This window comes from Ranitomeya imitator, chromosome 3 (assembly GCF_032444005.1).
Source record: "Ranitomeya imitator isolate aRanImi1 chromosome 3, aRanImi1.pri, whole genome shotgun sequence".
NCBI classification, from domain to species: domain Eukaryota; kingdom Metazoa; phylum Chordata; class Amphibia; order Anura; family Dendrobatidae; genus Ranitomeya; species Ranitomeya imitator.
In genome coordinates this window covers 728,737,859-728,750,616 of record NC_091284.1, presented here as the reverse complement: position 1 = coordinate 728,750,616, position 12,758 = coordinate 728,737,859, and the positions used below count along the sequence as shown (strand labels likewise).

The 12,758-nt window shown below is 42.6% G+C and overlaps 1 protein-coding gene across 1 annotated transcript in view; it reads left to right on the top strand.

The window, feature by feature from the left end:
* Positions 1-12,758, top strand: part of TNS2 (tensin 2) — a 186,186-nt gene that overhangs the window by 96,147 nt on the left and 77,281 nt on the right. The window contains exons 4-5 of the mRNA XM_069758793.1: positions 3,530-3,568; positions 12,585-12,623. Of these exons, the coding sequence (XP_069614894.1) occupies positions 3,530-3,568; positions 12,585-12,623 (78 nt within the window). The remainder of the gene's footprint in view (positions 1-3,529; positions 3,569-12,584; positions 12,624-12,758) is intronic.

Here is a 12,758-nt window from a genome sequence, read left to right as displayed (position 1 = left end):
GTATTGAATTTCACAATTTTAGGTACAGTTTGGGTACTAATACAATTCCTATGCATAATATAGTCTAATTGTCTTCACATTACACTTGAAGAATAATAATAATAATAATAATAATAATTTTTATTTATATAGCGCCAACATATTCCGCAGCGCTTTACAAATTATAGAGGGGACTTGTACATACAATAGACATTACAGCATAACAGAAATACAGTTCAAAACAGATACCAAGAGGAGTGAGGGCCTTGCTCGTAAGCTTACAAACTATGAGGAAAAGGGGAGACACGAGAGGTGGATGGTAACAATTGCTATAGTTATTCGGACCAGCCATAGTGTAAGGCTTGGGTGTTCATGTAAAGCTGCATGAACCAGTTAATTAATTTTTTTTTTTTTTTTTAATATAGGCCACACAGGGATCGTTAGGTTAATGCATTGAGGCGGTAGGCCAGTCTGAACAAATGAGTTTTTAGGGCACGCTTAAAACTGTGGGGATTGGGGATTAATCGTATTATCCTAGGTAGTGCATTCCAAAGAATCGGCGCAGCACGTGTAAAGTCTTGGAGACGGGAGTGGGAGGTTCTGATTATTGAGGATGCTAACCTGAGGTCATCAGCGGAGCGGAGGGCACGGGTAGGGTGGTAGACTGAGACCAGAGAGGAGATGTAGGGTGGTGCTGAGCCATGGAGTGCTTTGTGGATGAGGGTAGTAGTTTTGTACTGGATTCTTGAGTGGATGGGTAACCAGTGTAATGACTGGCACAAGGTAGAGGCATCGGTGTAACGGTTGGTGAGGAATATGATCCTGGCAGCAGCATTCAGGACAGATTGGAGCGGGGAGAGTTTGGTAAGAGGGAGGCCGATTAGTAGAGAGTTACAATAGTCCAGACGAGAATGAATAAGTGAAACAGTAAGAGTTTTTGCAGAGTCGAAAGTAAGAAGCCGCATCAGCCCTCCTGATTTACCTGTATTCCTAATTCAATGACAATGTTAGGGTATTTTGTCTTAGTACTTTGCATTGTGTTGCCGATCTGTTTTTCTTTCTGCAAGTTTATGGCTAAATAAAAACCTGTCTGAGAAGCTTGGACCTAAACAGTGTGACTCTTGCAATGAGGGTTGACTGTGTGAGGATCTGTAGTGCTCTGATAATGGGCAGTACCCCAAAACACAGTGATTCACGTGACAAGGCTCGTCAGAGAGTCGATATTGTTTTTTAGGATTGCTACTTCCAATAGGTGGCACTTGACTTCTAGTCTTCTTACCTCTGAAAAGACAATTTGCATATGTCCCATAGGAGCATAGCGGCTTAAAAGTCTCCTCACATTGGCATTTCAGGCTTGACATGTCACTCTGTGCAAGGAGAAATGTTACTCCTTGGATCTCTCTCAGAAGCCTCTCACCCAGCCAACCAAAACTCACACTTTGCACTAACGAGGGGCAGTACCTCAAAACACAGTGTCTGCAAATTGAGATTTTGGTTTTGGCTTTTATCCTAAGTCATGTGACAACATTGACTTTTAGGATTGCTTCTTCCTATATGTGGCACTAGGATTCTAGTTCTATTTCTCTCTGAAGAGACAAATTGCAGATCTGTAGTGACACACACTAGTGTATGGGCAATAGTCAAGGCCAGTCTCATACTGGGGAAAAAAATCCCCCATACACCTTAGATGACTGTCTGCCGAACGATGCTACGGCCGATTGTTTGGCCAACAGCCTTGTCAGCCAACTTCCTCATACACAGGAGCGCTGGCTTTTCTGAGCTCTATTGTGTGCTCTTTGAGAAAGATGCTGCCTGACATGTCAGCCAGTGACTTATTTCCAGGAGAACAATAGGATCGGCAGCTTGAAATAGGACATGCCAGATCGATAGCTGAAAAGTCAGTCAGCCGGCACAAACAACCACTTTAGATTGTCTGATGAACCTACTCGTATCAGCGAGTTCGGCCGACATTAATCTGTGTATGTGGGCCTACATTAGTCCGTGTATGTGGGCCAACATTAGTATGTGTATGTGAGCCGACATTAGTCTGTATGTGGGCCGACATTAGTCTGTATGTGGGCCGACATTAGTCTGTGTATGTGGACCGACATTAGTCTGTGTATCCGGGCCGACATTAGTCTGTGTATGTGGGCCGACATTAGTCTGTGTATGTTGTCCAACATTAGTCTGTGTATGTGGGCCAACATTAGTCTGTGTATGTGGGTTGACATTAGTCTGTGTATGTGGACCGACATTGGTCTGTGTATGTGGGCCTACATTAGTCTGTGTATGTGGGCCAACATTAGTCTGTGTATGTGGGCCGACATTAGTCTGTGTATGTGGGCCGACATTAGTCTGTGTATGTGGGTTGACATTAGTCTGTGTATGTGGACCGACATTAGTCTGTGTATGTGGGCCGACAATAGTCTGTATGTGGGCCGACATTAGTCTGTATATGTGGGTTGACATTAGTCTGTGTATGTGGGGCGACATTAGTCTGTGTATGTGGGCCTACATTTTGTCTGTGTATGTGGGCCAACATTAGTCTGTGTATGTGGGCCGACAATAGTCTGTATGTGGGCCGACATTAGTCTGTATATGTGGGTTGACATTAGTCTGTGTATGTGGGCCGACATTAGTCTGTGTATGTGGGTTTACATTAGTCTGTGTATGTGGGCCGACATTAGTCTGTGTATGTTGTCCAACATTAGTCTGTGTATGTGGGCCAACATTAGTATGTGTATGTGGGTTGACATTAGTCTGTGTATGTGGACCGACATTGGTCTGTGTATGTGGGCCTACATTAGTCTGTGTATGTGGGCCGACATTAGTCTGTGTATGTGGGTTGACATTAGTCTGTGTATGTGGACCGACATTAGTCTGTGTATGTGGGCCGACAATAGTCTGTATGTGGGCCGACATTAGTCTGTATATGTGGGTTGACATTAGTCTGTGTATGTGGGCCGACATTAGTCTGTGTATGTGGGCCAACATTAGTCTGTGTATGTGGGCCGACAATAGTCTGTATGTGGGCTGACATGAGTCTGTATATGTGGGTTGACATTAGTCTGTGTATGTGGGCCGACATTAGTCTGTGTATGTGGGTTTACATTAGTCTGTGTATGTGGGCCGACATTAGTCTGTGTATGTGGGCCGACATTAGTCTGTGTATGTGGGTTTACATTAGTCTGTGTATGTGGGCCGACATTAGTCTGTGTATGTGGGCCGACATTAGTCTGTGTATGTGGACCGACATTAGTCTGTGTATCTGGGCCGACATTAGTCTGTGTATGTGGACCGACATTAGTCTGTGTATGTGGACCGACATTAGTCTGTGTATGTGGGCTGACATTAGTCTGTGTATGTGGGCCGACATTAGTCTGTGTATGTGGGCCGACATTAGTCTGTGTATGTGGGTTGACATTAGTCTGTGTATGTGGACCGACATTAGTCTGTGTATGTGGGCCTACATTAGTCTTTATAGTGCATGCATTATTCCACTTCTATTTTGCCTTGTTCCATGACCCATGCTCTTACTCCCATGTTGCAGGTACCCCCAGGTTGCTCTTCTCCCCCACCAGCTGACATGGTGAGTAGGTTGCCCATACATTTTTCTTGGATGTAATTTGTTTGGGTAGCAGAAACACGGTCTCATCTCATCTAAGGACCTGTTCTCCAATAATATTCTCTTGTTTTTTGTATAAGATCTCTGCTTTCTGTCGGAGCCTTCATTATATAGTCACAGGAAAGATTTTATCTGAAAAACACAGTTAGCCTGTAACCCTAATCAACCCTGTACCTGTCTGTCCATCACAAGACTAGGTCAGAGCTTAAAGGGACACTGTCACCTGAATTTGGAGGGAACAATCTTCAGCCACGGAGGCGGGGTTTGGGGGTTTTTGATTCACCCTTTCCTTGGGTACAGCCGGGACCAGCTGCTTGGAAAGAATCACCAAACCAGGGATTCAAGCTTGAGGAGGCTAATTTGCATATTCCAGGTGCCTTCTGGGAAAAGAGAAGAGTCTCCCTAAGCTAGAAGATCGTTGGGTACAGCCGGGACCAGCTGCTTGGAAAGAATCACCAAACCAGGGATTCAAGCTTGAGGAGGCTAATTTGCATATTCCAGGTGCCTTCTGGGAAAAGAGAAGAGTCTCCCTAAGCTAGAAGATCGTTGGGTACAGCCGGGACCAGCTGCTTGGAAAGAATCACCAAACCGCGCGCCTTACGGCGCGCAAATTTTTGCCTGTAGGACATTAATGCAAGAGAGCTTGGCTGAGTAGATTACACAAGAAGGAAAACACACAGCAAGTCAGCAGGATCTAGGAGCAACATGGCAGATGTGACAACCTACATGGTGAGCTGCAGCATGTGCTACATGTTCACAGATCGACCAGAAGAAGAATTAAATTTCACCTGTCAGAAGTGTAGACTAGTGGCCCTTTTAGAAGAAAAGGTGCGGGGTCTGGAAGAAAGAATAGCAACTTTGAAACTCATCAAAGAGAATGAAGACTTTCTAGACAGAACAGAAGCAACTCTACTGGTCACAGAAGGTGAAAAAAGTGTCAGAGAACCTCCAAAAGCAGATGAGTGGAAGCATGTGACCAAAAGAAGCAAGAAGACCATGGAGAAATCACCAACCACACAACTGAAGAACCGATATCAAATCTTTGTAGAGGATGAAGATGGCACACCTAAGGATGAAGCAATACCAGCAAGCAAAAAAGAAAAGGGCACACAGCAACAAGTGACAGCAAAAAGTACAGCCAAGAAGCAACGAAGAGTGGTGGTGGTGGGAGACTCACTACTGAGAGGCACAGAAGCAGCCATCTGCAGACCGGACATAACTGCAAGAGAAGTATGCTGCCTTCCAGGTGCGATGATCAAGGATGTGACCGATAGGATACCAAAGCTCTTCAACTCCAAGGACGTCCACCCATTTCTTCTGATACATGTTGGCACCAATGACACGGCAAGGAAGGACCTACCGACAATCTGCAAAGACTTTGAAGAGTTGGGGAAGAAAGTAAAGGAACTGGATGCACAGGTAGTTTTTTCTTCTATCCTTCCAGTAGACAGGCATGGCACCAGGAGATGGAACAGGATCCTTGATGCAAACAACTGGCTAAGACGATGGTGCAGACAACAAGGATTTGGATTCCTGGACCACGGTGTGAATTACTGGTATGATGGACTCCTCGCCAGAGACGGACTACACCTCAACAAACCTGGGAAAGACACATTCGCCAGAAGACTCGCTACACTCATCAGGAGGGCGTTAAACTAGAAGAAGAGGGGACGGGAAGAAAAACATTAGACTTGAACAAAGAAGATCCAGGAAAGCATACTCAGAAGGGAGGTAAGAACATTTCTAAAACAATCCACAGCGAGGAGATTGGAACAAAACAAAATCCTCTAAACTGCATGCTCGCAAACGCCAGAAGCCTGACAAACAAGATGGAAGAACTAGAAGCAGAAATATCTACAGGTAACTTTGACATAGTGGGAATAACCGAGACATGGTTAGATGAAAGCTATGACTGGGCAGTTAACTTACAGGGTTACAGTCTGTTTAGAAAGGATCGTAAAAATCGGAGAGGAGGAGGGGTTTGTCTCTATGTAAAGTCTTGTCTAAAGTCCACTTTAAGGGAGGATATTAGCGAAGGAAATGAGGACGTCGAGTCCATATGGGTCGAAATTCATGGAGGGAAAAATGGTAACAAAATTCTCATTGGGGTCTGTTACAAACCCCCAAATATAACAGAAACCATGGAAAGTCTACTTCTAAAGCAGATAGATGAAGCTGCAACCCATAATGAGGTCCTGGTTATGGGGGACTTTAACTACCCGGATATTAACTGGGAAACAGAAACCTGTGAAACCCATAAAGGCAACAGGTTTCTGCTAATAACCAAGAAAAATTATCTTTCACAATTGGTGCAGAATCCAACCAGAGGAGCAGCACTTTTAGACCTAATACTATCTAATAGACCTGACAGAATAACAAATCTGCAGGTGGTCGGGCATCTAGGAAATAGCGACCACAATATTGTACAGTTTCACCTGTCTTTCACTAGGGGGACTTGTCAGGGAGTCACAAAAACACTGAACTTTAGGAAGGCAAAGTTTGACCAGCTTAGAGATGCCCTTAATCTGGTAGACTGGGACAATATCCTCAGAAATAAGAATACAGATAATAAATGTGAAATGTTTAAGAACATCCTAAATAGGCAGTGTAAATGGTTTATACCTTGTGGGAATAAAAGGACTAGAAATAGGAAAAACCCAGTGTGGCTAAACAAAGAAGTAAGACAGGCAATTAACAGTAAAAAGAAAGCATTTGCACTACTAAAGCAGGATGGCACCATTGAAGCTCTAAAAAACTATAGGGAGAAAAATACTTTATCTAAAAAACTAATTAAAGCTGCCAAAAAGGAAACAGAGAAGCACATTGCTAAGGAGAGTAAAACTAATCCCAAACTGTTCTTCAACTATATCAATAGTAAAAGAATAAAAACTGAAAATGTAGGCCCCTTAAAAAATAGTGAGGAAAGAATGGTTGTAGATGACGAGGAAAAAGCTAACATATTAAACACCTTCTTCTCCACGGTATTCACGGTGGAAAATGAAATGCTAGGTGAAATCCCAAGAAACAATGAAAACCCTATATTAAGGGTCACCAATCTAACCCAAGAAGAGGTGCGAAACCGGCTAAATAAGATTAAAATAGATAAATCTCCGGGTCCGGATGGCATACACCCACGAGTACTAAGAGAACTAAGTAATGTAATAGATAAACCATTATTTCTTATTTTTAGAGACTCTATAGCGACAGGGTCTGTTCCGCAGGATTGGCGCATAGCAAATGTGGTGCCAATATTCAAAAAGGGCTCTAAAAGTGAACCTGGAAATTATAGGCCAGTAAGTCTAACCTCTATTGTTGGTAAAATATTTGAAGGGTTTCTGAGGGATGTTATTCTGGATTATCTCAATGAGAATAACTGTTTAACTCCATATCAGCATGGGTTTATGAGAAATCGCTCCTGTCAAACCAATCTAATCAGTTTTTATGAAGAGGTAAGCTATAGGCTGGACCACGGTGAGTCATTGGACGTGGTATATCTCGATTTTTCCAAAGCGTTTGATACCGTGCCGCACAAGAGGTTGGTACACAAAATGAGAATGCTTGGTCTGGGGGAAATTGTGTGTAAATGGGTTAGTAACTGGCTTAGTGATAGAAAGCAGAGGGTGGTTATAAATGGTATAGTCTCTAACTGGGTCGCTGTGACCAGTGGGGTACCGCAGGGGTCAGTATTGGGACCTGTTCTCTTCAACATATTCATTAATGATCTGGTAGAAGGTTTACACAGTAAAATATCTATATTTGCAGATGATACAAAACTATGTAAAGCAGTTAATACAAGAGAAGATAGTATTCTGCTACAGATGGAGCTGGATAAGTTGGAAACTTGGGCTGAAAGGTGGCAGGTGAGGTTTAACAATGATAAATGTAAGGTTATACACATGGGAAGAAGGAATCAATGTCACCATTACACACTGAATGGGAAACCACTGGGTAAATCTGACAGGGAGAAGGACTTGGGGATCCTAGTTAATGATAAACTTACCTGGAGCAGCCAGTGCCAGGCAGCAGCTGCCAAGGCAAACAGGATCATGGGGTGCATTAAAAGAGGTCTGGATACACATGATGAGAGCATTATACTTCCTCTGTACAAATCCCTAGTTAGACCGCACATGGAGTACTGTGTCCAGTTTTGGGCACCGGTGCTCAGGAAGGATATAATGGAACTAGAGAGAGTACAAAGGAGGGCAACAAAATTAATAAAGGGGATGGGAGAACTACAATACCCAGATAGATTAGCGAAATTAGGATTATTTAGTCTAGAAAAAAGATGACTGAGGGGCGATCTAATAACCATGTATAAGTATATAAGGGGACAATACAAATATCTCGCTGAGGATCTGTTTATACCAAGGAAGGTGACGGGCACAAGGGGGCATTCTTTGCGTCTGGAGGAGAGAAGGTTTTTCCACCAACATAGAAGAGGATTCTTTACTGTTAGGGCAGTGAGAATCTGGAATTGCTTGCCTGAGGAGGTGGTGATGGCGAACTCAGTCGAGGGGTTCAAGAGAGGCCTGGATGTCTTCCTGGAGCAGAACAATATTGTATCATACAATTAGGTTCTGTAGAAGGACGTAGATCTGGGGATTTATTATGATGGAATATAGGCTGAACTGGATGGACAAATGTCTTTTTTCGGCCTTACTAACTATGTTACTATGTTACTATGTTACCCGCTGGCTGCATGCTGGCTGCAATATTGGATTGAAGTTCATTCTCTGTCCTCCATAGTACACGCCTGCACAAGGCAAGGCAGGCGTGTACTATGGAGGACAGAGAATGAACTTCAATCCAATATTGCAGCCAGCATGCAGCCAGCGGGTAAGGAAAGGGTGAATCAAAAACCCCCAAACCCCGCCTCCGTGGCTGAAGATTGTTCCCTCCAAATTCAGGTGACAGTGTCCCTTTAACGACATGCTAACGATCGCCTATCACTGGCCATTCAGAGGACTCTTGTTGAAGCACCTCCTTTTTATGGCATCATTCAGAAAAAAGATTGCTGCAATGTTCACTGTACAGACCTCGTGGACAGACGGCTGCTGCGATGGCCTTGGGCAAAAGGCACTGACCTAGAGTTATACAAACAGAAAAGAAGAGGTGACCTTAGTTTATTTTTTCCAAGCATTATTCACATTTAGGGTATGTGCACACGTCAGGATTTTCTAGCAGAAATTTCTTGACAAAAAACGGAAATCCGCATGCGTTTTTGATGCGTTTTTGGTGCGTTTTTTCCCAAATGTATAGAATAGCGGGAAAAACACAGAAAATACGCAAAATTAATGAATATGCTGCTTTTTTTACCGCAATGCGTTTTTTTTCCGGAAAAAAAACGCATCATGTGCACAAAAATTGCAGAATGCATTCTAAATGATAGGATGCATATGTCTGCAGTTTGTAATGCGTTTTTATCACGAAAAAACGCGAAAAAAACACGAAAAAAACCTGAACATGTGCACATACCCTTACTGTGCACCACTTTTAGAATTGTCCAAACGAAAAGAAAAAAGAAACGTGAATGAAAGTGTGACCTTTATTATGTCTTTTCCATATTGATTGTGTCAGTCATGTGCTAATCGCCTTATCCCGACACTAAGGCCGAAGTCACACTAGAGAGTTTTACGGAAATATGAGAGGCGCAAAAACTACGCATTGCACATGGACCAATGATTCTCTATGGGGCAGCTCCTATCTGCCGTATATTTCGCAGCCGTATTTTCCGGGCGTAGAAAATCGCAGCATGCAGCGTTTGTCAGTGTATTGCACCAAAAAATCCGCCAATGAAAGTCTATGGGGGTGAGAAAAATATGGATTACACACGGACCATCAGTGTGACTTGTGAGAAATACGCAGCGGTGTTCTATAGAAAAGCCGGTAATTCGGCGCGGTGTACAGTAAAATCACACTGACAGGATAGAAAAGAAAATATTCAGAAAAATTCCCACGCTAGATTTCATATGAGTTTATGCCAGCAGTGGGCGCAGCACCGCAAGTCTACAATGCTACGTTCCTCTGCATTCCATTCATTCCCTAGTTTTTACAACCAGGAGCAACAACTGCATTAGCAGGCTCCTGGTTGTAAAATTATTTAACCCCTTCAGATGGATTTACGACGTGGGACATGACTGGTCACCGGAAAGGTATGGGATATTGTTGCTTTTTTATTTTATTTTTTTTCACAGAACGAGGGTCTTCAGGTGGATTAAGCGTACAATGAAGATTTTAAAACCCCATGTGTGTATTTATTTCATTAAAATACTTTATTCATAATGTGTGTGTATTATTAACCCCTTACTACTATTGGATTAATAATGGATAGGTGTCTTATTGACATCACCCCATTATTAACTAGGGCTTAATGTCACCTTACATTAGCAAGGTGACAATAACCCTTTATTACCCCATATCCCATCGCTACTTGGGAGTGGGACGAGAGAGGCTAAGTGCCAGAATAGGCGCATCTTACAGTTGTGCCTTTTCTGGGGAGGCTGGGGGCAGACGTTTTGAGCCTTTGGCAATAACCATGGTCCCTCTCTAGGCTAATGATATCTTCCCTCAGTCATTGGCTTTCCCGCTCTGGCGGAGAAAATTGCGCAGGAGCCCACGCCAGTTTTTTCCGTGATTTAACCCTTTATTTTAACAGAGCCACCAAATTTTGCACACAGACACTTCTAACATTAGTAGTGAGGAATATGTAAAAAAATAAGGGATGTGAAATGGTTTACTGTATGTATTTTATTTTTTATTATTATTATTATACATTTTTATAGCGCCATTTATTCCATGGCGCTTTACATGTGAATACGGGGCAAATATAGACAAATACATTAAACATGAGCAGATAACAAGGCACACGAGTACATAAGGAGGGAGGACCCTGCCCGCGAGGGCTCACAGTCTGCAGGGGGTGGGTGAGGATACACTAGGAGAGGGAAAAGCTGGCTGTGCGGCTGTTCAGTAGGTTGAGGATCACTGCAGGCTGTAGGCTTGTCGGAAGAGATGAGTCTTCAGGTTCATGTAAACCATGTCTCATATCCTGTCGGGTTTGATAAGGAGATAGCAAAAGCCGGCAATTGAATTACCGGCTTTTAAGCTATCTAGCGCTGTATGAAATATAAATATATATATATATATATGTCTCACTGATATATACTGTATATATATATATATATATATATATATATATATATATATATATATATATATAGACTGTATATATGCTTTCACAAATATTTGAGCCCATGGATCCATTATATGTCCATTTTGCAAGGTTGTGAGAAAAAAGATGCAGTACAGATGCCATACGGATTACATACGGAGGATGACATGCGTAAAATGCGCACCCACACCCTGCCTACGGATGACATACGGATCACTGTTTAGGGAACATTTCTGCGTATTACGCCTGTAAAAAACAGACCGTATTTCCCTATGCTAAGTGTGACCCCGGCCTAACAGCGTAGCCAAAGAGAGAGACTATCGAATTCAACTGCACGGTTAGTTTTGGGTGCTTAATGTCAGCTATCATATAACTGACACAATCAATGTGGAAAATAACAATAAAGATTAGATTTTTATTCACATTTCTTTCTTTTTTTTCATGTTTACACCTTCATAGTTGGTCACTTATTGTTAAACCCTTTAGATGCAACAGTCAATAATAATCGCGGAAGCAGTTTGACAGAGACGGGCAAAAAAAAGAATGTCAGAATTGCTGTTCTTTTAACTTTCCTATGTGGATTTTCTGTAATTATGGACTATGGATATATGACCGGTGTCGGACTAAGATGCCTAGGGACAACCAGTGATATTGACTCGGTCATCCTTAGGGACAACCAGTGATATTGATTCTAGGGTCCACTGCTGAATCACAAATTTACCTATTCTTCTATATAATAATAAATTTGGTAATTTGATAAATGAAGGATGTGATTCTGCTTGTCTGTACATAGTGGATCAAGTGTATTGTTTCAGCTACTGCTTATGTCAGAAGGATGTGGACCCACTACTACACCGGGGCTCACTGGGGAATTTCCCCGCTCTCCCACGAGCCAATCCAAGCCTGCATATTCCATATTAATTGACATGAATTGATGTTAGCAGTAATTGATAGAAAAGTAAAAATACTTTCCTGTTTGAGCCGTACATTAAGGCTGCTTTCACACATCAGTTTTTTGCCGTCAGGCACAATCCGTTGAATGTTGAAAAAAACAGTTCCATCGCAGATTGTGAAAAACTGATGCGACGGATCCATTTTTTCGACAGATCCGACTAGCTGATACAGCTAATTGGATCCTAAAAAATTTGGAGCATGCTCAGTTAAAAATAAAACGGAATCCCTCGCCGGATTCTGTCATTTGACGGATCTGGCACCATAAGGTTCCATTCTAGCAAGCGACGGATGCGTCGCTGTCTGTTTTTTCGACGGACACAAAAATCGTTACTATGTCCGTTTTCTCTGGCCGCCGGAAGACCAATTTTCGACGGATCTGGCGAACACGGATGAAACGTGAGGCCATCCGTCACAGTCTGTCGCTAATACAAGTCTATGAGGAAAAAACAGATCCAGCAGCAACTTTTGCCTGATCCGGTTTTTTTTTCAAAATTCGCCGGATTGTGCCTGACAGCAAAAAACTGATGTATGAAAGCAGCCTAATTTGGGAATCAGCATCCATCTTTCCTAGAGAAAATCTCTGAGCTGCTTGCAATGCAGATTTCATGGTACTAGTTTTTCTTGAGGTTTTTCCTTTTTTTTTTTTTTATTACATTCTGAATGTTCCAAATGTATTTTTTTTTCTTTTATTTGTAAATAAAAAAAATCTTTAGAGAAGATCAACTTTGTAGCCAAAAAAAACCTACAGATAAAAGGATTGTTGCCTATGTCTCAGTCCCTATATGAAGTCTTTGCAAGGTTGATACGCGGGAGATAACCTGTTATGTATATACTGACCTCTGTGCTTTCCTGCAGAGGAGAAGAACAGCTCCGGGCCCATGCATCCAGCACATGGTAAGGAGGTAGGGGGTTAATAAATGCAGGGAAAAGTGGAGGGGCTGGCAAGGAAGGGGTGAGGAAATGAGCAGGACGTGGCTGCGTTTCTGTGTGAAGTTTTTCTTGGCTGAATATATGGAGAGAGTGACACAG